The following is a 24,499-nucleotide window of genomic DNA, read 5'->3' as shown; positions in this document are numbered from 1 at the left end:
TCATTCTAAATTTTGCTCTAATAAAAGATCTGAACTGAAACAACCCATTAAGAAATCAGGACAGAGAAGAAGTGCGAGAAAAAGTAGCAAATAAAGAGAAGGGAAAAGATGTATGTAAAAAGAAGGCTTGCAAGTTACTTTTCTCCAATAACAAACCAAAAAAACTAAGAATCAGCTGACTGCTTTCAGATGTGGCACTCTACAGCAGTGATTCCCATCCAGGGGTACTTGTACCCCAGGCGGTAATTCTGCAGTTGCTTGGGGATACGTGGAAAGACTTCGGAATAGCTCAACTAATTTGAAAAAATAGGAATTACGATATGAATTTTTTTAAAAATGCTCGTATTGAGTCAGGTATAACAGCTGAACCCTACGTTTTAAGAGTGCATGAAAGCCAGTTAGCAAGGAGAGAAGTAAAAACAGTTTAGCTTGGCTAAAAGGAATGGATAAACAGTTAGCTCAAACTAATAAATAAATAGTTAAAAAGGATATTTTAAAGTAATGGATTAACAGTTAGCTCAAACTAATAAATAAATGGTTAAAATAGATATCTTAAAGTAATGGATTAACAGATGAAACAGTTAGCTTAAAGTAAATGGATAAACAGTTGAATGATGTTGGTGAAGTTGTATTTGAGTTCGCCTGACAGGGCTGTGAGAGACACAGCTCCAGAGGGCTCTAATCCCTCAGACTAAAGTTTCATTCAGAAAGTGGTTCTGTTATACTGAGTACATCTAAACGCACACAGGCATCCTGGTTTTGAATCTTATGCCACTTTTGATTGTACTTGGAATGTGACATTTACAAAGAACATGATAAAACCTGGTTATTCAGCTTCCTATACACATGATTCTAAAATAAAATTTGTCCTCTGCATTACAGGTCTCAGACTCTAATTTCCATGTCTTGCTCAATCACTACATGATTTACAAATATATTTTTTATTATTCTCACCACCTTTGCTAAATGACTCAAGTTGAGGACACACCTATGCAGACAGCAGACAGTGATTAGAAGCTTTGATAGTCTTTAAGTCTTTACATGCCACAGTCAAACTCCACCTAGTAAATATTTGTTTCTTGAAACAAGGACTTATTTAAGTTTCTGAAACCAAATTGTAATGTTGAACCAATATATCCGAAAGCCGGATATTAACCAGCATACTAGTGGAGCAGGTAACACACTCATTGTTTCCAGTAACATTTAAGCTCAAACTCACCACAAGTGAACCCATAATTTTAATTGTACTTGCTTTTTCTGTAAGATGGCAGAATGATTAAGTGAGATACTAGGCATGATAATATAACTTTCGTCATCAGCAGTCTATCAGTGAGTCAGTCAGTCAATCAACCACAGCCAATTCATTGTTTTCATACCTGAACAGAGCCCTGCCTTCTAACTCTGGCGATAAAAAGGTGGTCTCAGGTGACTGGATTTCAGTGTGGAGCTTTTACTTTCATTCTTGAACTTTGATGAAGAGTGATACAATAAGAATTTCACCTCATTCCATTCTTAATTAATGCACCAGCTCCAACAAATCCTCAATACTAAATGACAAAATAGGTCATAGGCCAATGCCTTAAAAATGGCCTTTAAGACCACCACAAAAATTCTCTCATCTCCCACTTGAATGATCAGGGTCCAATCAATGGGGGTGGTAAAAAAAAAAAAATTCTACATTTATATATATATATATATATATATGTAATCTGATTCCCATAAGAATTGCATTTCTTACCTTTAACGATTCTGAATCAATTCACAGAATTCTAAATTCGATTTTTGTGTGCTGTCAAAAACATTATGCTGACTGAGTTAAAAAAAATGGAACTCAAATGTAAAGACAATAATTTCAGTTTTTTCACAATGGCGGAATATCATAATATGCTTCCAAATTTCTGCAGTTAACTTTTGTTAATAAAAAAGCTGAGGACGACCTGACTCTTCTCATCTTTTTTTGGATTGTCAACAGTGAGATTCTGAAATCTTCGATTTTGAATAGAATTGTGAAACCAAAAATCGAATCATGAAATTCCCAAAGGTCCCTACCCTTAATGCTTGAGTTTAGGCAAAATACTACCAACTAAAACTATGTGGTAACAGTTAGATAAATGGTGGTAATGGTTAAAAGAACCAACTTCAGACACTTTGTGTCATCAAAACTTCATCATAACCACTTCCCTAAGATGTTCAGCTACTTCTGCATTTGCTTCTGAGAGAGAACAGTCAGTATTTGCATGGCAGCAAAGGGCTTTTTATAGCAGTGTCTACGCTGTAGTTTTTTTTGGCCCTGATCCAAATCAGAGTCCTTTAATATTTGTATCTGGCTCAGTGAAATTATAGGTATAGCCTCCTAAATTTGGCACACCTCAAATTCACAAGCTTTTTAATCTAAATACAAAGGTCCTGCTTAAAAACTGTTAAACTGATAAGCTTAAATTACTGATTCGATATGAAATAAAGTCTAACTGGGAGAATTCCTGAAATTGACGTAACACTCTGTTGGAGTTGCTGGAACCACAGAAACACAGTCCAGTTGCAGACATCTCTAGTTGCTTCTCAGGAAAACATAAGGATAGGTTTTTTTAAGGATTTACAAGGCACATCGGGTCATGTGGGCAATATACTTTCTATGTGTGGGCCAAGACAGTTTTCGTGACCCCAGTTGAGGTAACACACCTGCACACCTATGCAAACAGCAGACAATGATCAGTGATTAGAGACCTGGATAAGATACATGTTCTGTTAGCATATATTGGTTTCTCCAAACCTGTATACTCATGTGTACTCACATTTGTGATAAAACCCACCACAGCGGATCCCAGACTTGTATTAGCTTTTTGTGAGGCAGAGGACTGTGGTGATGCTTTAAGCTAAGATGAAAATGAGTATAAAGAATGCAAACAAGGCTAATTCGTGGATAATATATCAGTCAGCCAATCAACTATGGCTGACTCATTGTTGACGTACCTGCACAGAGCCGTGACTCCTAATTCTGCTGATAAAAAGGTCGTCTCAGGAAAATTGATTTCAGTGTTACTTTCTTTAACAAGCTTTGAGGGAGACTAACACAGTAAGACTTTCACCTGGTAAGTACACTCAACAGAATGTAAATTAAACAAATATTTAGAACCTATATGTATTATAAAAGAAGACCACTTACTTAAATTGATTAATATTTAATGGTTGTGGATAAACCTCAGGTGTGTGTGTCCACTGTGCAGGACTGGTGATCAAATGGATGAGCATCACAGTTTGTAGTTATAAGTAGAAGTAAAATATTTTGTAGTATTTTTTTGTAGTATATATATATTTTTTAGTATATAGATTTGGTAAAGGCAGCACTATCCTTAAGTGACTTAAATAGATGGCTAAGGCTAAGATTATTATTATGGGATAAAGCACATTTTCTTAAAAATGTTGATAGTTCCAAAGTGTAATTATTTGTTGCAAAGTTTAGCAGTGAAATTTTTTCCTCATTGTTTTTCAACATTCAAAGGCTCTCTAAAACGTTGTGGAACTACATTGTGAGACTTGCAAAAAAGCTTGAGATGTCTGTTGCGAGTGGTTTGGGCATCTCCAATTTACTCATTGTATCCTTTTGGATTTTGCATACACATAACATAATGGTACAAGCTAAAAGCCTTTTAGTATTTTATTCCCAGTGAGTTTACTTTACAAGATGTAAGGAAAAATGTTCTAATCATTCGATAACTATCCATGTGATGAATAATTATTTGTATAATAACATCACCCTGTGTTTCCCTAAAATCCAACAGACACCAACAGCATTGTCTGCTTGAATTTCTCTTGATTTTCCATCAACAAAGTGATATTATGGCAGCATCTGCAGCGCACGGTACGTCTAGTAGGATTTATCACTACGTATCACAGATAAGTCATTGAGAATGCAAACAATATTATGGAGACTCAGTATTAAGACAGCAATAAGATCACAGAGACTTTTCAAATGCTTGAACTGGCATAACTAATATCAGTTTTACAAACCTACAGGAAAACATATTTTATAAAATCCATGTTGTTGATTTCATTCCAGTGAACATGCTTATAATGACTCACAACTGTAGCCAAATTAGTTGGTGGAAATTAAAATTGAATGTCACACAAACCTGTCTGACAACTTAATGCATGAATTACCGACATAAATTAAAAGAGGATAATAACAATGTGCACAAGTCGGTGGGAAAATTTGTAATGTTTTTTTGTTGTTGTTGTTTTACAGCATCTGAACTCAGGATTGTAGTTTTTGGAAAGAGTCAAACTAAAAAGACAATGCTAACCAACTTCATCACAGGGAAAAAAGATTTTCCATTTGTGAAAATGTCTACACACTGTACAGTCACTCAAGGAGAATGGAGGAGAATGCCCTTAACAGTTGTGAAAACCTCAGATGTCTTCAGTCTGCCTGCAGATAAAGTGAGACACGAGATGAAGAAGTGTGTGGCTAGTTGTCCCCCTGGACCAAATGTTCTGCTGCTGTTAGTGAAGCCTTCTGATTTCATTGAAGAGGACAGACAAAAACTAAAGTTAATTCTGAGATTCTTTGGTCAGGATGCTTTTAAACACTCAATGGTCATTTTAACACATAGCGAGGAGGTAAATAATTGGGCAGTGGATAAACTCATACAAGAGTGCAGACAAAGACAGCACAGAATTAACTTTGATAAAAAAGATCTTTCTGACCACGAACTTCAAGAACTAATTGAAAAGATGGAGAACATAGTGCATTACAATAAAGGAGGACATCTAAATTCTTCTGAAGGGGCTGATCCCATGACAGTATCGCTAACTCTCAAACCTCCTCTGAACTTAGTGTTGTGTGGGAGATTTGGGGCCTGGAAGAATTTAGCAGCGAACGCCATTCTGGGAGAAAGACAGTCTGCTCCACCTGCCGACTCATCAGAGTGTGTTAAACACCAGGGAGAGGTGTGTGGACGTCAGGTTTCCCTGGTGGAGCTGCCTGCCTTGTATGGAAAACCTCAGGAGGGAATAAAGAATGACACATTTAAGTGTTTCTCCCTCTGTGAACTAGAGGGCATCCATGCCTTCATCCTGGTCCTACTTGTTGGTCCCCTAACTAAAGAAGACAAGAAAGAGTTACAGACCATCCAGAACACATTCGGCTCTCGAGTCAATGACTTCATCCTAATTCTGTTCACTGTGGAGTCAGATCCAACAGATCCAGCTGTTGTCAACTTTGTGGATAATGACAGAGATATCCAGCAGCTCTGTCAGAGCTGTGGAGGAGGATATATTGTCTTCAACATCCACGACAAGCAGCAGGTTTCTGAGGTTTTTCATACTGTGGAGAAGATGACAGTTGTGGGATCCAGAAGCTTCACGAAACAAATGATTGCTAAGCCCCGAGAGATAAAGTTTATAAGAACCAAACCTGAGCTCAAGATGGCAGATAATAAACATCAGAGCAAAGAGTGTTTGAGGATGGTGCTGATTGGGAAAACTGGTTGTGGAAAGAGTGCCACTGCAAACACCATTTTGGGCAAAGAATGTTTTTATTCTAAAGCCAGCTTTAAGTCAGTGACCAGGCTTTGCCAAAAAGCAACAGGAGAGATTGATGGGAGGCCTGCTGTCATAGTCGACACACCCGGCTTGTTCGACACGACTCTGTCCAATGATGCCATTAAACAGGAGCTTGTAAAATGCGTTAGCATGTTGTCTCCTGGACCTCATGTCTTCTTACTGGTGGTGCAGATCGGTCGCTTTACAAAGGAGGAAAGAGAAACTGTGGCAATGATCAAGAATTTTTTTGGTAAAAAGTCAGAAGACTTCATCATTGTTATATTCACCAGAGGAGATGATCTTCAAAATCAAACAATGGAGGATTACATGGAAGGCGACTGCGAGGACTTCAAAAAACTGATAAATGAATGCGGAGGAAGATACCAGGTCTTCAATAACAAAGATAAGAGGAGTCGTACACAAGTCAAGAAACTCTTAAACAATGTAGAAATAATGGTGAAGAAAAATGGTGGGGGATGCTACACCACAGAGATGTTCCAGGAAGCTGAAGCAGCCATACAGAAGGAAATGAAGAGGATCCTGAAAGAGAAAGAAGAGGAGATGCAGAGAGAGGAAGACAAGCTAGAAAGAAAACGTGATGAAGAATTTCAAGAGAAGAAGAAAAAAATTGAAGAAGAAAGATCAGTGAAAGACAAAGTATTCAAGGAGAAGGAGGAGTACATTAACAAAGAACACGAGAAAAGTAAGAGAGAAGAGGAAAGGAGAGAAGAAGAGGATAGGGAACGCAAAAGGCATGAAGAACATCAGCGACGGCAGTGGGAACAAAAACTTGAAGCTCTGGAGAAAAAAATAAATACTGCGTCAGAAAAAAATGCAACTGCTGACAAAAAGCTGGTGCAAAACAGAGAAGAGATGAGACGAGAACGAGAAGCCTGGGAACAAGAAAGAAAACAGTGGTGGCAGAAACGACAACTAGAAGATCAACAGAGACAAGAGGAGGAGCAAACACGACTTGAAAAGCTCAGAGAAGAATATGAGCAGGAAAGAAATGAATATGAAAACAAAAGAAAACTAGAAGATAGAATCAGAAGAGAACTAGAGGAAAGAGAATGGAAAGAAGCACAAGAAAAGCATGAGAGAAGAGTGGAGGAAATGAAGAAGAAAAATGAAGAGGAGGCCAGAAAGCAAGCTGAAGAGTTCAATGACTTCAGAAAAAAATATACAACAGACTTTGCAGTTCTGATGGAAAAGCATGACAAGGAAATGGAGGATATGAAGCAAAAGCAACAAAAAAACAAGGACTTCATGATGAAACACCTGCTCACGAACAAAGCCAATCAGAAAGACTTCGACAAACTGAAGAAAAAACAAGAACAAGAGATGAATGAGCTTAAACATGACCTTTCAACAGAAAATGCTGAAAATTTGAGTGAAGAAATCAGTGAACTACAGAGAAAACACAATGAGGAAGTCAATGACTGGATAGAACAACATGTGGAGAAAGCTACACAAGACAGGGCTTGCAACATTTTATGAGATTATGTGTTTTATATGAATGTCACAACAGCAGCATGCCTTTAGTTGTGCAACTGTGATAACTTTTGGGTTTGAATACTTAAAATATCAGTTGAGTTAAGAATTCATTGTGTTTTTCTTTTCCCGTTGGACTAGAGATTTTTTAGTCCAGTCCTTCATATACAGTAGTTATATTAGTTCATCTAACCAAGGTGTGAAAAATACTGTAATTTAGTAAGAAATGCTATCAGATGAATCTGTTGTAAAAGATCTGTCATTTGAAAAAACCTTTTTTTTTCGTTTGCAAGTCAAATAAAACTGACTTACTTACAGTAGATATAGCAGTAAATATTACTGCAAAGTAAAAGCATGAATAAATGTATGAATATCAGTGACAGTTACATACTTCAAGAGTTCATTAAATATTTAATCATGTCCCTTTTTTTCCTCCCAAACTCAATGTATATTTTTCTCATTTTAAAAAAAGCAAATGCAGTCAATATTTATAATAACGATAACTGTCAGTCTCACAAAGTTGTCTTTTTTTGGTTCAGTTTTGTTCATTGTTGAAGAGGATTAATACTGTATTTGTCAAGTTTCGTCTTTTGGTCTTATTTTTTGGATATGGAGGGTTTTTCTTACTTGATCAATCTGTAAATATATTCTCTTGTTCTTGTTTATGCAAATACAATATGCTACTTTAAACTGACCAATGCTGAATATGGTGTTTCAATTGCTGCCTAATTGAAATTTAATTTTTTCTTATACATTCTTATGCATATAGGAAAGATAGTTTATAAATAAATAATATCATTAAATGTCAATTTCTAGTTTGTCTTTTTTTTCCATTTCATGTTTTGGATGGAAACCAAATGTGCTTTTAATCATTCAAAAAGATCACCATTTTATTTTAATTATGTTATTTGTTATTAGATTTTAGATTGTAGCTGGAGAAGCCACGGCCCTATTTAAAAACCAGTTAATGACATTCCAAGTTGTTTGGAGTTAGAATGTTAAAGTTGAGTTAGAGGTACTATTGCTAGAGTTTTCACTGCTTTGGTTATTTTTGGAACACAAAAACACAACTGCTGCATCAAACAATAGTCCACACTGTTTTCTGCTGGACTAAACTAACCATACATTATATTTACTATTATTGCTTATTACATTATGAAAGGTAACAAACAGTTCCATGTGTGTTGTGTCTGTAAAGACCTGGCTTTCATTTCTATCTTTTGTTCATTTGAAGACCAATGCCTTCAGTTTGAATCTGTATAAACGCAGAGAGACAATCTGACTGTTCTTGGAAGGTGCTTTAAAATATTTTTGTCCAGTTTAGGTAGTGATTTCATTTCATGGAATTTGTTGGCTAAAAATTGGCTCTTAATCCTTAACCACAATATTTACATATACTCTATGCTACCAGCACATACTTCGACTGCCTATGTAGGAAAAACAAAGAGATAACTCTCTCTCTTTGAACAACTACAGATCTGCTTATCTATTCTGAAGATACTGAACTTGCACATGTCAGTTTTCATCACACAGTTTCTTTATCTTTGTTATCAGTGGCTATGTCCTGCTATAGCTGGTTTTACCACTTGTTGAACTCACTGGGCAGCTCAGTGTCCTCTGGGTCCGATGTGATTCACGAGTCTAAAGTGTCGGTTAAAGCCAATGTGATGTTTTACCTAAAACTGCATGTAAATAAATACAAATCATGCATCCATAGTCTCAATGGCTTCTAAGACTGGTAGTGCAGTATACAATATTAGCAGACATAGGCTTCAGGCAAAAAAAGTTGCAAGCTACCATGTTAGCTAGCATGGCAATCCTGCTCCTGTCCTAACATGAGCAGAAAGGACCTTTACTTAAATGGCTGTTGCTTGTAAGGAAACAATGGAAACATGCCAAAATAGTTGGCTCAGGGTGGGAGCAGAACATATTGGGGTTCCTTTTTGCAAGACCGATAAACAAGAAGAATTTTAAAAAACTGTTTTTGGAAAAAATATATCTATTAATAGTCGGTGCCAGATGCTTGAACTAAGTACAGCATTAACAATGCTCATATAATGTAACATCAGTTCTTTGGTATTATTTCATTGTCATCAGCGGCTGTGGCTACCATTACAAAAGCTTGTTTTTGACCGACAATGCTCAGACGTGCAGGTGTCTCCGAGGAAACGGCAACAGTCTACATTACTGTTGTAACTACAGAGAACTGCTGGTGCTGGCGTTTTAGTGACAGCAGAGGAAGTACTCATCTTGATTTTGCGATTTAGGCCTTTTTCACATCGTTCAAAAACGAAAACTAGTCTTGGACAACAGGCTTGATGTCCCTCTCGTGAAACAGAGAGTACATCAGAATTATCTCATAAAATAGCTCCTTGCTCCTCATGTGACAAGGAAATTGATCTGGTTCCGAATCATGAAGGATTTTCCAGTGCTATTACTACTGCTCTGAGGAGCGAGAAGGGACTTCCGGAGGAGGTCTGGATGAGGATACATGAAACCAGACTTCACCGCAGTCTTTTAAAAGAGTGACACAACCCTTCTTGGAAATCTGTCGGAAAAAAGGTTTTTGACCAAAATTCCTTCGATATATCAAACCACAACAACCGAAACCAGTGGAAAGACAGCACAACAGTGCTCCAGCTCTGTATTGGGTGTTTAATTCTCTCATAATTGAGATTAAGCAACATTTAAGCCAAAAGCCACTGCAGGTGACCTCAGATCTAAAGTTATATTTAGTTTCTGCAACCAGACCAGATCGACACCAAACAGTTAAGTCATCAGTCGGTCAGTCATTATTTTGTTTTTAACTATTGTTATTCGATTGCTCAGATCTACAACAAAAAAATTATCTGACAAAAAAAGATGAGGTGATTTTAGTTTGGATCTTTTACTATTTCTGCAATAGTGCGACCAATGGATGTAAATTTGCAAATTGGAATTTGCCCTTATGTGTACAGGTCTGATCTAATTACAGTATACAGGGGCTGTGCGATGAAACAATCCTGATAATTGTTAGAAAAAAAATTCCCACGGTCATGATAAAGTGTCCTGAAAACTGTCATTTTTGATCAGTGTATCTGCTCTTCTATTCGGTCAACTCCGTGCACAATCATCCTATTATGCTACAGCAACAGGGTTAAGCAACTGACACGTGTGGGGTCAAAACAAGGAAAAACAAGGAAAGACACACACACGCACAGTCACAACAGTACAGAGAATCACACGGCAGCACAGGACAATGAAATTGTGGCAAAGAGAAGGTCACACAACACTTGTGATTTGGTTCAGATTTCAAAAGCTAACGAAAGTGGCTGACTCCGGGTATAAAGTCCCAGGACAGAAACATTTTTCAAAAGCAGCGTTGCCTCAACTTTATGCACACTGTGGGGTAAAAGTGGAAAAGCTGCCACCACTACTGACTTGTAGTCTAGCTGCACAGAAGACACTTTCATGAACATAATAAGCATCAACTTTATACCATGTTGGATGCACAAAGTATCAAATTACTGATTCAAAAATAAATGATCGTTTGGAACCATAGCAAACCTTCTGATTTATGTAGGATTCAATCCTAAAGGGAATATACCCCTTGAAATTCAGATTAAAAGGTAGCCTGAGCAGTTATCTTGTAAATGATCCTTACAGTCAGTGGTAGTCACCATAACACCTTGTGTGTATCCTTGAGGTATAACGCATATTTTGAAAGCGTTTCCTGTTTCCTTCCTCATTAATAGTATTAAATGTATATCAATAATTATTGATATTGATCAATATAAAAAAATATTGTGATAATATTTTTGCCCATATTATGCAGCCCTAGTGTATAGTACTTGTATTTTTTCATGCTGGTACAATAGAGGACACTTTCGAATGGCAAATGTCCACCAAATGTCAGTCAGAGGTTTGGGCTTGTTCTTACCTGTACTGTACAACCATCATGTTCTGCTCTCCGCAGTGTCTGGCACAGCGGATGTACCTCATCCAGCTGGATTTACTGGGATCATTACCATCGATAAAGTGCTGCAACGTCCCCTCTGCATCATAGATCTGGAACACAGAGATATACGGCGTCAGAGATGAGAGCGTTACATATACAGATAGAAGTGCTCTGTTCATTATGACTGTCTGTCATGATCTCTATGTCCTGCATGTCTGTAGGGCACAGAGGCAAGACACGCAGTGATGGTATTCTAGACACTTTTTCACCCCTGAAGGGCAGTAACATTAGTAACGTTTAAATCTTTTTACTGCAACTGTAACAATCATTATCAATTAATCCACTGTTCATTAAATTTAAGGTTCATCATCTCTTTTATGAACCGTGAAAAAAAGTGTAAAACGTATCGTAATTTCCCGGTGCCCATGGTGACTTCTTTAAATTCCTTGTTTTGTCCAGCCACATGTCTCAGTCACCAAAGAAATTTAATTTACCATCACATCTTCACATTTGAGAACCAGCAACTGTTTGGCATATTTGCCTGAAATCACAAACAATTCTTTCAATCGCCTAATAAATTGATAAACTAATCGTTTCAGCCTTAATTGTTACAACAGAAATATTAACTTTAAAAAATGGAAATAGTCTCATTAACACACACACACACACACACACACAAAAAACACTCAGGTCTCATCTCTCAAGACATTTTGAGAAATGAACACATTCAACTATCTGCCCATCAACCATTCTGACTCCACAGTTCAGAAGTCTGCATCTGCAGTAAAACATTATTTTGCAATCATTAGACTACTACACTTAAGTTACCTTCAAATTAAGCTGTTTTAAGATGATCCTAGTTTAAGATGTTCAAAATGAATTTAAAATATTATATTTAACTATTCTCTCTGACTGACCAGCTCATTGTAAGACCTGTGCATTATGAATCAACCAGTGTATTTTACAGGCACTTGGAGTAAATCCTGTTTTTTCAGATTATAATCTAGTATGGTAGTAAATAACAGGGAGGCAGGGACGTTTTAGGCACTTCAGATTTCTTCAGACTCTTATCTATCACACAACACCATCAGCGAGGCGTCTGATTGGTCCCAGGTTCAGGCTGCTGCAGGACAACGAGTCCAAACACACAGCCAGAGTCATAAAGAACTGTGTCCAGAGACGAGGAGAACAAGGAGTCCTGTAGCAGATGGTCTGGCCCCCACAGAGCCCTGATCGCAACATCATGGAGTCAGTCTGGGATCACATGAAGAGACAGAAGACAGTGGGACAGACTAAATCCACAGATGAACTGTTGCAGTTTCTCCAAGATGCTCAGAACAACCAATCCGCCATGAACCTGAAAAACTGTGTGCCGGTATATGGAGGAGAACTGGTGCTGTTTCAAGGCAATGAGGCGTCACAACAAATACTGATCTGATTTAGGTTTTTTCTCTTTTTACTGCACTTCGTAAGTTTTACTAATAAAAACAACTCATTATTATAATTATTTTTGAAAGCATCCCTACGTTCCTTTTAGTGCCTTTAACCTTTGCACAGTGCTATATATTTGCTGGTTTCTGCTTTTAAAAGCATTTTCAGGTCACAGAACTCATTAGTAAAATAAAACTGTGCAACTGTATTAAGTTTTTCTTTTTATTAAGCTTAAATACAAATAAAGTACATTATTTATCCAAATACCTACAAGTCATTTTCTAGTTTTAAAAGATGAACTCATATCAAAACAGTCATTAGTGTTGGAGAGGCCTGACAACAACTTCCCTTTAAAAACAGTAGTTAATACTAACCTAACCTGCATTATTAAGGAGCCACCAAGTTACATTAAAAAAAACAAAGAAAACTGCGACACATTCATTTTGATTGAGCTAATGTTGAGCTGGTTAGCTAACAATCACTTTAATAAGGGAAGTTTTTCAGTATTTTATCACACAGAGAAACATAACACACGTTGATCTGATATGAGAACGAGACGGCATCTCGCTTTTACGTTTACCGGTAGCTATCATGAGCACACGGGGCTTCTTTGGAAGATTAGCCTGATTAAACTAACCCGCCGCGAACACACGGGGCTAACTGAGACAGCCAACGAGCGGCTAGCTAACCTGTTCTCCACCGACCGCTTCACCGAGGGACGCACCGCCATCTCGCGGTGAATACTGGACCACACTTTTAACCATTGATGTCCCAAAATGGAGCGTTGACACGTCGAATATAATTCAACGGGAAACCAGTTGTTGTACTGCGGCTAGTTTCGGGCCGGAGGCGAAGTAAATGACGAAATTACCTCAAACTATAAAATGTCCAAATGTAATAATTATTAAACGTCCGCCGCAAAGTTGACCGGGAAAACCGCGACCACACGACACGTCGCTCTGTGTCACTCCGCGCCGAACTCAATCACCACGTTACAGATTCAGGCAATGTGCGCGGCGTTAAGTAGTTCCCTCTATCAAACGTGAGTATGTCCACTGTCAAAACGAATCTCAAGATAAGGAAGAAAACGTATATCGGAGATTGTTTACTGTGCTATCGTGTGCATATGTATTATGTTTTTTTACGTTTGAATCTTCAGGTTGGCCAGGTTTGTCAGTTAATCCTTTTTCCAATGGCGGTTTTTAAAAAAAAAAAAAAAAATCTGGCAACAGATGAAAAATAACCTGTCATGGCAAACTTGTTCATGTCTACAGCTCTTTGGTTTTTCCGTTAATCGGTGATTATTTCCACACCACGGAGAAAATGGGGCGACGCAGGCGACGGGGGACGTGGGATTGGAAAAGTTGTCATTAAAAAGTCATTAAAAATGAGATCAGATGGAAAGTGTGTGTATGTGGTTTAAGGACAGTAAAAGCACTAAGTAACAGTTAATAGGATGGAATGACATTCTGTCATTTTCATCGTTCACGAGTCATTTTCAAAGATTTTGGGAAGAAAATGTTATTCGGTGTTTCTCTTATTGCTCACCATGGTCTTTGTTGGTGTCATACTTGATATATTTCCTGATGTGTGTAACTTAAAAAGTAAGAAAATCAAGATGGAATATTTTGTTTTATCTTCAATGCAAATGTACAGTGGTTGTATCTGGGAAGGGCTAGTACTCAGCCAGTGGTTTAAAAAATAATGACATTTGTCATAAATGAAAACCCAGTGGACCCGTGTGTGTTCTTTTCTTCAATATAAAAACACTGTATTTGAATTTCCTATGAAAGCATTAGGATAAATTACAGATCTAAAAGAACGGAGGGGAGAGCAGTGTAGATGTCAATTAAATTCAAATAAAAGGACAATGTAACTGCTGAGGAAGTGCAGTCTCTCCGGCAAGTTATGGCTCTTATGAGGAAAAGCTAAATAAATATATGGACAATAGATATGAGGAGAGAGTCGGGCCTTGGGGTGAGAGACAAAAAAAAGTCCCTGCAGACACGTCACATCTGAAATCCTGTAAGATTTCACTCCTACAATATTTACTCCCATGTTTAGGATATACAGTATTTCGTGCAAGAGGGGAGGTTAGGTGGAGTGATGAACTAAAGCTGTGGCTAGTAGAGGGATATTTACGTTAAAGCAAAGTCAAAAATATGTATATTTCGATGGCCTCATCACATAATTGTGTGATCATGTTTCAGTTTAAGGTCAGGGGTTTTTTCTTAAGAGACAGAAAATGATTACGAAACTTGTACTTTCATCTGAGACAAAAGGAAATAACTCCAGCTGATTCAAAATGTTTTAAACAAGCCTCGGCAACAAATCATTAGCCTCTTATCCACCGTCAGGCAGGAGCTGTGATTATTACAGATCTGCTGGGTGTTAAACGTTATACAAACCTGATTTACACCTGCTTAAAAAGCCCCGCTGCTCCATCTGCCAACATTTCAGCCATAAAACAAGGTCTGACGTCTAAAAATACTTCTTCAGAGCAACGGTGGAAGATAGCGCACGAAACATGAACCAAACAAGTCTCCGTTTCAGGAAAGAAAGAGGAAGAGGCTTTTTTCTTTTTTTTTTTGCCGCTGTTGTGGCAGAGAAAATAAAGATCTGTCTGTGCAGAGAACATTTCTCAACAAGAACTGACAAGAGTGCAACGAAATTTTCCGCTCATATTATGTTCTCCACACTTGTTTTAGCGAGGCCCACGAGTTCCACTTGTACACATGAAATACTGAAATCTAAGGGTCAAATTGCCATGAGATTGTTAATGCTCCTCATTTTAACGACCCCACGACCTCTCCTCCAGTGCCACCCTCAGGACAATCCTCACCACACCGTACTATTGGTCAGGCTCACAGCCAAAACTCACACCGGCCCTGAGAAATCAGCAGCAACCTGCGCGGTAAGAAGCCACAGCTGGAATCCGTTCACACTGCTTGCGACCCCAAAACCAGCTGTTATCAGAAAGCCCGTTTTACAGTAGGCTCCGTGAGAGGTCGCTGAGCCATTTGTTCTATTTCCCTTCCCACCGCAGCTCTGGAGCGAAGAACAGTAAACTCAGTACAACGAGCTGGATGGTTACAGATCGAATTAATATCTGCAAAAATGATGGAGAAGAAGTACACCTAGGTTACGAGGGATCTTAGAATTACATGAAAGAAGATGGAAGAAAAACACACATACATGTGCTGTAAATTAAGACATAAATATATACAGTCAATATATACGTACATGTGGTAACGATTTAGATTATAGCCCACAACTTTCAGCATATTTAATCCGGAGCATATAAAAGACATGTGTATTTATATATCATCTTTGAACTTGATAATACTGTTACAAATTCTGTTTTTCAGTTTGTTTACTTTTTCAAGATGCAGTGAAAAGAAAAAATCACAACAACAGCAACCAGCTTTGAACGTCTGCCTGTGGACATCACACACGAAAAATACAATCGGCGGGTTAAAAAACATAGGGGATTGAGCCTTGACAAATATATCCATTTGTTGTCGAGCTCCCGAAAAGCTTGATCCTACATTTCCCACAATGCAAGTCTGCCGCTGTCCCAACTTTTTAGACTTTCGCCGTCCCGTAAACGCAGACACACCTTTCAAACTCCACACCCCACACGAAATCTGCAGTTTTCAAATCTGAAATCGTAATATGTAAAATTGATGGATTTCCCTTTAAGAATTAAAACCCGAGTTTTGTTTTGTACCATCCAACATCCAGTCAATTTATTCAGAGGAAATTTTGCATTAATGTTTAAATTCACCGTTTTGAGCTAGAAAATTAAAGTTAGAGCTACTTTATTATAAAAAGTGGTCCTGACTCCTGTTTACCGCGTCCATTCTCCACCGCTTTCTAGAGGAAATCAAGGAATGCTGCCCTGGAGACAAAGTCAATAAATAAAAATGAAATACAAGTTTATTCAAAAGAAAAAATAAAAGCTTAAAAATACTTGATGTCGTCTGGTTCTCCACTGCCCCCTCAGTGCACGTTGATCTCCAGCCCAACAGACGGAAACAGAAATCAGAGTTGTCACTTGCTTTGATTTGAGAGCTTGTGACTGACACAGTCAACGCTACTTTAAAACATAAAAAAATGAACATAAAAAAATCTCACTTTTCCTTATCAATGAATCGGTTGAAAACAAATCCACACACATCTGAAGGCTCCACAGGTAACGGAGATCAAACTCCCTCAGCCTCTGTGTGTGTGTGTGTGTTCATTATCAATCCATCCCTCCATCCGTCCGTGGTGATGCAGAGTGACTGTGTTGAGGAGGCGTGGAGCGTGTTTACAAGGTGATGACCCGAGCCAATAGCGGGCCTCTCTGTTGCCCGTACGGCCAACAGACAATCAATGCTATAAATGACCGCCTCATTTATTATTCTCTGCGTGTGAGCGCTTTGATGTCCGTCCGTCCGTCCGTCTGCAGAATCTTGTGCTATTGTCTGAGTCTTTGTTTCATCCGTTTTATACTGTCACATGCAAGCTTTATACACATCTTGGGACTTTTCATGACGTTATATCGTGTATTACTCAAATAACTTTTGTTTTTCCGTACACTCATCTTTATCTACACGTCTTCAATACCTCGCAATTACAGTTTACTTGTTTTTTTTTAATGGCTTCATTTATATGGCGCTTTTATCCAAAGCGCTTTACAGTTGGGCTCTTACCCTCTTGTCAGCGAGGGACCTCATAAACATAGCGGTACAAATGCGTGTGTGTGTTATGTTCCCCGAAGCCTGCAGCCTCTAATGAAACTCCCACACTCCGCTGTTGTTTAAAGCTTTTGTTACTCGCAGCCATTTGTCACTGACGTCTATTTAAACAAATCACGGCGCGTTTAACAGCCTCCCGCGTCGCCCTGCTCCGGTTTACCCCGCTCTGCCGTGGGTTTTTTTACTTTCCACAGCACCCGAAAGTGGCCTGCCAGAGTCAAAACGAATGGGCAGTTGGAGGTTCGGGCAGACTGCACCAAAAACGCGACTGAAGGCCTGAGTAACTGACCAAAAGTTAATTCGTTTGAATGTCATTGTGGCATCAAGTGTCAGTATTGGTGCTGCGGTTGTGTCCAGTCCACTGTTGTCTGAGCAATGACCTACTGTAGAGCACTCCTTAAAGCAGAGCCATGTTTGAGGGGTCTCCATGTTTGGCATACATACACCTATCAGACATAAACACCATGAACACGTTAGTTTCTGTCTTCACTATGAGACGAACAAAAAACGGCAAGCTAGCAGGTTAATGGTAAATATAAGGACATAAAAACTGTGCGTTGGTGGTTTAAAGCTACGTTAAGTGTTTTTTGACCACTAGAGGGCAGAGAGTCGACTTGAAGTTGTCATGGGTAATGTGTTAGCAAACAGTTGCCAGGCAGGACGTTGATATTGCACGTTTCTGCAAAAGTCCCTGTCTCCCATGAATCACGTTCGCGTGTGACTGATTTCTTATGTTGCCGCTTGGATTTCGGTTCGATTTTGGACGAGGGTTCGCTTCCTGAAAAAATATTTTAAAAAATCAGGTGGCATTAGTTTTCTCTCAAAAAAAAAAATGCCCGTTGCAATTTAGTAGCTGCTTAAAGTGGACAAATCACTACGTACTGCCTTGGCACTGACCATTAGCGCTTAAATCAGGGCTGAAGGTCATAGTCAGCGAGCACAAATTCGCTGATTGAACTAAAAATAAAACTTGTCATGTCGTCATCGATGCGGTGACATTTTGATTATGGCTCTTCCGGTTCGGTGGTTTGACAACTACATTTCCAGAGCAAACTGCAGGTGATGCAAAAGAATATCGCTTGGTATTTATGGAATGCGTCCCCCTCGAGCTCACGCTGGTGGTGATGCATTTGGACGGGTCGGATCTCTGCCAGTGCAGCTCAGTGTGGAGAAACTGAGGCTGCGTCGTACGTGCAACAGTATGAATTGGTTTGCGCCTCGATACTTGTGCTCACAGTGGTACGTACCGGGCAGAGCTATAACGGCGGGGCCAGCGTAAGTGCCACGAGTAAATAATGCTTCCAGAAGCTCAAGCTTTTTGGCGATTTCTTCAAAACTTTGTATTTCAGGAGTTTATTGTTTAGTTTTATGTTGTATATCTTGTGATTTGTCCTTTAACAACTTGGGAGCATGTTGGAAATACGCGGGGGGTTTTTTTTTTCACTTTAACGTGTTATCCCTTGGATTTTCTTAGTGTCTGCGATCCATGAACAAAACAGATCGTACTTATAAACCTGCTGTGCATATATACATGTACCATTAAAAGGGCAAGTCAAAGCATCAGCAGTGATACAACAGTGACCCTCTCTGTGTTTTTATAACCTGTTGTAACAGTCTGAATGTAGTAACTCTGATAATGCGTTACACACTGTCTGCATTGACAGAACCACCTGTGTGTGACCTCCTGCTGACTGTACAGCAGAACGTCTGAGGCTGCCGTGAACTGGAGTCTCTCAGACCAGCAGCTGGTTTCTAGCCTGATGCTGTTCTGTCAAAGCCGTTTTGGCCGCCTGTGTTTATCGAATCCATCGCTACAAAATTCCATCTGCAAGACAAACGGCCAAATATAACATGTTGTTTAGTTCAACAGCTAGAAAATGTTGCAAACACTGCCAGGCTGCCGGCTTCAGTTTGCGGCTCTGGCTGCCATTTGTCCATCTGAGAACAACAATCGTGACAAAACTTGATTTTTTTGTTACAGCTTCAGTTTCTTAAAGCTCAATAAATTATCCTTGTTTGACCTTCAGCTTGTCTGGGACAGATGACCCTTTCAGCACCGCGCTGCCTTATATTCACACACTGAGACCACACATCATATGAGCTGCTGCCGGAGTTCCAGTCCTTGGTTCACAGCTCTGGACCCTCCTCAGCACCGTTTTTTTGAGGTTGATCTCCACTAGCGCTGCAGCTAACGGTTACTTTTTTACTATTGATTAACCTGCTGATTATTTTCTTGATGAACTGCTCTATAAAATATTTGGGAAAAATGTTAGAAAAGAAGTGAGAAATAAAGCTCAAGGTGACGTCTTCAAATATTTTGTTTTGTCCAACCAGCAGTCAAAACCCCGGAGAGATTCAGTTACAATGATGGAAGATTCAGAAAACCAGCAGAGTCATCGCACCGGAGAGGCTGGAGTCAGTGAATATTTGGGAATTTTGCTTGAAAAATGACTTAAATTATTAATTAATCAATTGCCAAAATAGTTTTTCCTCGTAATTTTCTGTCGATCGTTTCAGCTTTAATGTCCAACAAATCAAATTCAATTTTTTTGAGCTGATCTTGTCACAAAAATTCAAAATTTTTCAGAGGAGAATATATTTATATATATTATATATTATATATTATATATTATATATTATATATTATATATTTGCAGGGATAAGAGGCTTCATCGACACCGGAAACATTAACTTCACTAGTGTCTAATAAAGAATTTTAAGAAATTTTAATCAGTTGTTACCTGTATCTGTGTCTTAAACTTCTTGAACTCGGATTTTCCCTTTTCAATTCCCCGTAAACTCTGCAGATCTGTCCGCTGTGGCCGACATTACAAACTCAGACTAACTCTGTTCAAACCTACAGAACTTTGCTTTAAATTCGTGTGAAAATCCCAAATTTCCAAAGACACAAAATATTTTTTTCATTAACAAATAAAATGATGCAGCCATAAAAACGTAGCATTTATTTATTTATTATAAACTTCATATAACAGTGTCAGAGTGGAAAGGGATTTTTCTAAATCTGAGGTACATTTAAATAGAAATCAGGATTTACGACGTTGAGGCCTTATACACACATTCCAATGTACTTAACTTACAAAATAGTTTTTAATAAGATCATGTGAAATCTCTAATTGTGTAAAGTAGCTATGGGCCTACAGAGGAAGTCAGTGGGTTACAGAAAGACGAGCAAATGTGATTATTTACTTTTAACTTTTTACTGAAACTGAAGCGGAGGATGTCAGAGGCTGTAATACATTTACAAGAACCAGAAGACAGGAGGTAAAAGGAGAGATTATCTCTCTCTCTCTCACACACACACACACACAAACACACACGCACACACACACACACACACACACACACACACAAAGTGATGGCCTGTCTGTGTTTTTAAGAGGTTGGATTACTGCTCTCTCTTTCAGTCATTGGTCGCTGCTGTCAGTGCTTCACTTACTGCTTCGTCACTGTATGCACACACACACACACACACACACACACACACACACACACACACACAAAATGAGGCTCTCAACGAAACAGATATTCTGTTATTTGTATTTTGCCCTGAAATCTGAGAAAAAGTTTTCACTTGCATTTAAACCAGCGAAATCTGCACTTCCAGCTGAAGGTAAACTGGTTGTTGCTCAGAATTAAAAAAAAAAAACCTGCGTTTACTGCGTAAATTGTGCAGTTTGCTCACAGAGGAAGGCATCAGCCAGACACAACATTTCATGCCTAAATGAATAAGGATTGAAATAAAGATTTATGAATTTGCAGACGTGTACGTTCGTTACTGCAGCTTTCCACCAAATTTCTCTTTCTTTTTTTAACGGTCATTAAAAAGATGAAACAATCACGTGGGTGAGACGTTTCTCTGCTGGTCATATTTGTCATATTTGGACAAAATGAATTAAAACAGGAAAAGTGTATCAGCATCAAATATTTGACAGAACAACAGTTACATAGAGAGAAGATATTTCCCAAAATGCCGATCTATTCCTTCACGACACAGATTTTCAGTGGCGTGTTTCAGACAGTAATGAGTCCACTCTTAGGGACGACAAAAAACTGGCTGTAGTCCTGACGCTTCACCCAGAATTTCCCTGGTTTGTTCAGTAATGAGAGTCTGAGGATCCAAATCAAACTCAGAGCACTGAAATGAGAATATCTGTGTTTTGTGCTGAACACAGACTCTTTATTTCAGACTGACGAGTGTCAGTGAGCAATCTGCACAACCTCAACCAACAGCTGACTGTGTGTGTGTTAGTGTGTGTGTGTGTGTGTGAGACAGAAAGTGAGTCTGAAATTTACTGACAGTGTTTTGACCTTTTGACCTTATTACAGAGAGTAAATCTTGTTCTTGTCTGAACAGAGTACACGCTAAAGAGATACCCTTTCTGTGTGTGTGTGTCTGTGTCTGTGTGTGTGTGTGTGTGTGTGTGTGTGTGTGGGTGTGTGTATGTGTGTTTGTAGACAGGAATGCGGTTCGGTTATCAGTTAAAAACACTTAACTGCAGCTCCGCACCAACACTGGCATGTAAATGGCCGCTTCGCCATCAGAGAACGATGTGTGTGTGATGAGTGTGTGCGTGTTTTAAATATGTTTATCACTGGGTGTGTGACGTGTGTGTGTGTCAGTAAGTCGCTAATGCAGCTGTGAGTTATCATGTCCGAAGGTGTTACAACACCGAGACATTTCAAATCTTCCATCAGCGGAGTTCAGCAGGTCGCTGTGAGGTTTTTCAGGCGGCTTTGAGTTTCTCCGTTTTTGGACCGAAGCTGCTGAAACACGATATTTGTGGACGACATTCTGCATTTTTAAATGGGAAGGATTTCCACGAAAAAATGGGATCGTAAATCATTAGAGGAGCTTTTAATCAATTTGTTTGTATAATATGAGAAGGAAGCAGTTGGGCCCCAGTTGTTCATTTGGGTCAGCTTCCATCAGGACAATGTTGACGAAAAACTTGATTAAATAAGGTGACATTTAGTTCATGGGGTTTCCGGGTTCCTCTCCGGGTTTTTGGTGCAACATATCGGTTGCCATGACTTTACATCGCGCCAGAACTACATTGAAGTTAATGCGCCACAAACGCCGAACAGCCGAACGCTTCAGGCAAACTCCTCTGTGCGTTTGAAGCCTTCTACATCGACCGTGACACAGACGAGGGGTAGGAATTGGTGCCTCGTGTCAAAAAAGTCCAAAACATTCTCTATTTCCATTTAAAATTTACCGCAGGACGAGCGAGGCAGAGAGAGGAGCAAATGCCAAGTGCCTCCTGTTGAAGGCCTGACACCTTTAACGTGAAGATAATGTGAAGTGTAAAATGTTTATCTTGTACATGAAGAATCGGGAAAATCATTTTGACTAGACAATGCATGAAAATAACATACATAGATATATTTTTTTTACATCTGGTCAGATGTTGGAAGCACTACTGAACTGGTGAGAGAGTAGCACATCTAGACTCTTACTGATCATCTAATTCTAACATCATCTAATTCATCATCTAATTCATCATTTACAGATCGCTTCGGCGAACTTCAAGTCAACGATACGCGAGGAAATCTGGAGAGTTCGATTTCGAGATTTGGCCTCTCTCCTGGCCGGTCCACTGACCCCTCCTTTGGCACCGAGAAGCAGTTTTCTTCAAGCCCAGTTTCACTCCACCCTCGGCCCCACAGTGATGTCAGAGCGTCCCGAACACATCCCGAGTACGCTTCTGATCTAGGGCACGGTGAGGTGAATCTTAAAACGTTTGCTGGTGGGGCGGATTCAAATGCCGGTGGTAATATCTGACATTCAGGACTTGGGAAGCAGCCGCATCCATTAGCTACCGCAGATTGTCGAGAAACCAGATTTATAAGAGCAAAAATGAGCAAAATCAGAGGCTGTGAGAAGGATATTGTGTATTTGTGAGTTTCTTTCAATAATAATGTTTCTGTTTAGCAAACGAATCTTTAATAAGCTCTGACAAAAATGACATGATGGTCTCTGTGATGGAACTCAATAATCTTAATGGGTAAGACCAACTCATTTGATTTACATAGCTCAAAAACCCACAATCACAAATTTGCCTTAGAGGGCTTCACAACCTGTAAATAACTGTCACTCAGTTTCAATATAATATAATATATAATCAAAAATCTCAATGTGAATGGCTTTAGAAGGAAGAAAGATTGTGATGTAAAGTTTTCATATTAAGAAAAACATTAAATATTAATGTACTAAAACCTGGAAATTGCTGCAGGGACAAGGTACTAAATAGGTAAGCAGAGGTATAAGATGGTGTGTGCAAATAATGCAACACATGACAACAGTTTCAACCACAAACAGTAAAACTAACACTAAAAAAGTCTTTTTGCTCATATAGACCTCGCGCTGACCAATCACAGGTTTTCAGGTTTAGAGGCCCACGGACTATCAGTTTCAGGTTTCAGGACATCAGCATCAGAAACAGTCCGACTGCGTTTGCTTCTTCTTCTCTCTCTCTCCAAAAAAAAAACATTGTCTTCTCCTTCCTCTTGTTCTTCTTTTTCAGTCCGAATCCTGTAAAACTGTTACTGAGAGCCGATCAATGCTCGCACGCTTCTGTTCTACAGCTAATCAATGAAACTGCACTAATTCTACTGTTATCTGCTCTCTTCATCGGCCTCCTCCTCCTCCTCCTTATCTTATCATGTCCGCTCCTCCTTCCCCTCTCGCACCCGCCTTCTCTTCATCTCCTTCCTCCTTCACCTCTTCCTCTTTTTCCTAATCTCACGGTGCCTCTTCCTCCTCCCGCAGGTGATGGACAAAACAATGTAAATGCCCCATGAAAAACGACTTTAACTCTGGAGTAACTGACATTTCGGAGGAAAACACTGTAGTTTTTACGACACTGCGTTTATGCGACAGCTAGAGTTGCTAGTTACTTTACAGATACAGATTATTATTACGAAGTAGGATTAAAACTTTTACCCGTACCAGAGTATTTCTACACTGCGGTATTGCTGCTCTTACTGAGACTAAGGTGAGTGACAGTCAGCAGCAGTTGTCACCTATAAACCAGCGCTGGAAATCACACGAGCTCCAAATAGGACAAATCATATGTTTGCTAAGCTGCAGAACCACTGGGCTGATACACACTTCGTCCTCATCAGGAAAATGACAGTACTGGTCAACTTGTCCAAATGCTTAAAACAACGTCTGTTCACGTCTGACGGAACCTGACGGGTGCTGATGAAATGCATCGACTCCGCACTGACTCTCCCCAGTGGAATTTCCATATCTGCTTGCAACATACGACTAAAATAGACACAGACAAGACAAAAATCTCTTAATAAATTAAGCTCAAGTCCGAAGCTGACCTGA

The 24,499-nt window shown here is 39.1% G+C and overlaps 2 protein-coding genes across 3 annotated transcripts in view; one reads left to right on the top strand and one right to left on the bottom strand.

Moving 5' to 3' along the window:
* Positions 1–24,499, bottom strand: part of prdm6 (PR domain containing 6) — a 90,738-nt gene that overhangs the window by 42,614 nt on the left and 23,625 nt on the right. For both annotated transcript variants that reach the window (XM_040156178.1, XM_040156179.1), the window contains one exon: positions 10,952–11,079. In XM_040156178.1, the coding sequence (XP_040012112.1) occupies positions 10,952–11,079 (128 nt within the window). The remainder of the gene's footprint in view (positions 1–10,951; positions 11,080–24,499) is intronic.
* On the top strand, positions 4,795–7,038 carry LOC120805592 (immune-associated nucleotide-binding protein 9-like). Its single transcript, XM_040155959.1, has 3 exons — positions 4,795–5,186; positions 5,235–6,136; positions 6,740–7,038. Exons 1-3 carry the CDS (start codon positions 4,795–4,797, stop codon positions 7,036–7,038), a joined length of 1,593 nt encoding a protein of 530 aa, XP_040011893.1.

The sequence above is a fragment of the Xiphias gladius genome, chromosome 19 (assembly GCF_016859285.1).
Source record: "Xiphias gladius isolate SHS-SW01 ecotype Sanya breed wild chromosome 19, ASM1685928v1, whole genome shotgun sequence".
Classification (NCBI taxonomy): domain Eukaryota; kingdom Metazoa; phylum Chordata; class Actinopteri; order Istiophoriformes; family Xiphiidae; genus Xiphias; species Xiphias gladius.
The sequence above is the reverse complement of the archived record's forward strand: the minus strand, read 5'-3'. Positions and strand labels throughout refer to the sequence as shown.

What these genes read in the sequence shown, in the direction of transcription:
- LOC120805592 (XM_040155959.1), top strand. Translation starts at nt 4,795, where the DNA reads ATGACAGTATCGCTAACTCTCAAACCTCCTCTGAACTTAGTGTTGTGT. An exon ending in CTAATTCTGTTCACTGTGGA is followed by an intron (nt 5,187 to 5,234) that starts GTCAGATCCAAC and finishes GGATAATGACAG; the next exon opens with AGATATCCAGCAGCTCTGTC. An exon ending in AGACAAGCTAGAAAGAAAAC is followed by an intron (nt 6,137 to 6,739) that starts GTGATGAAGAAT and finishes CAGACTTTGCAG; the next exon opens with TTCTGATGGAAAAGCATGAC.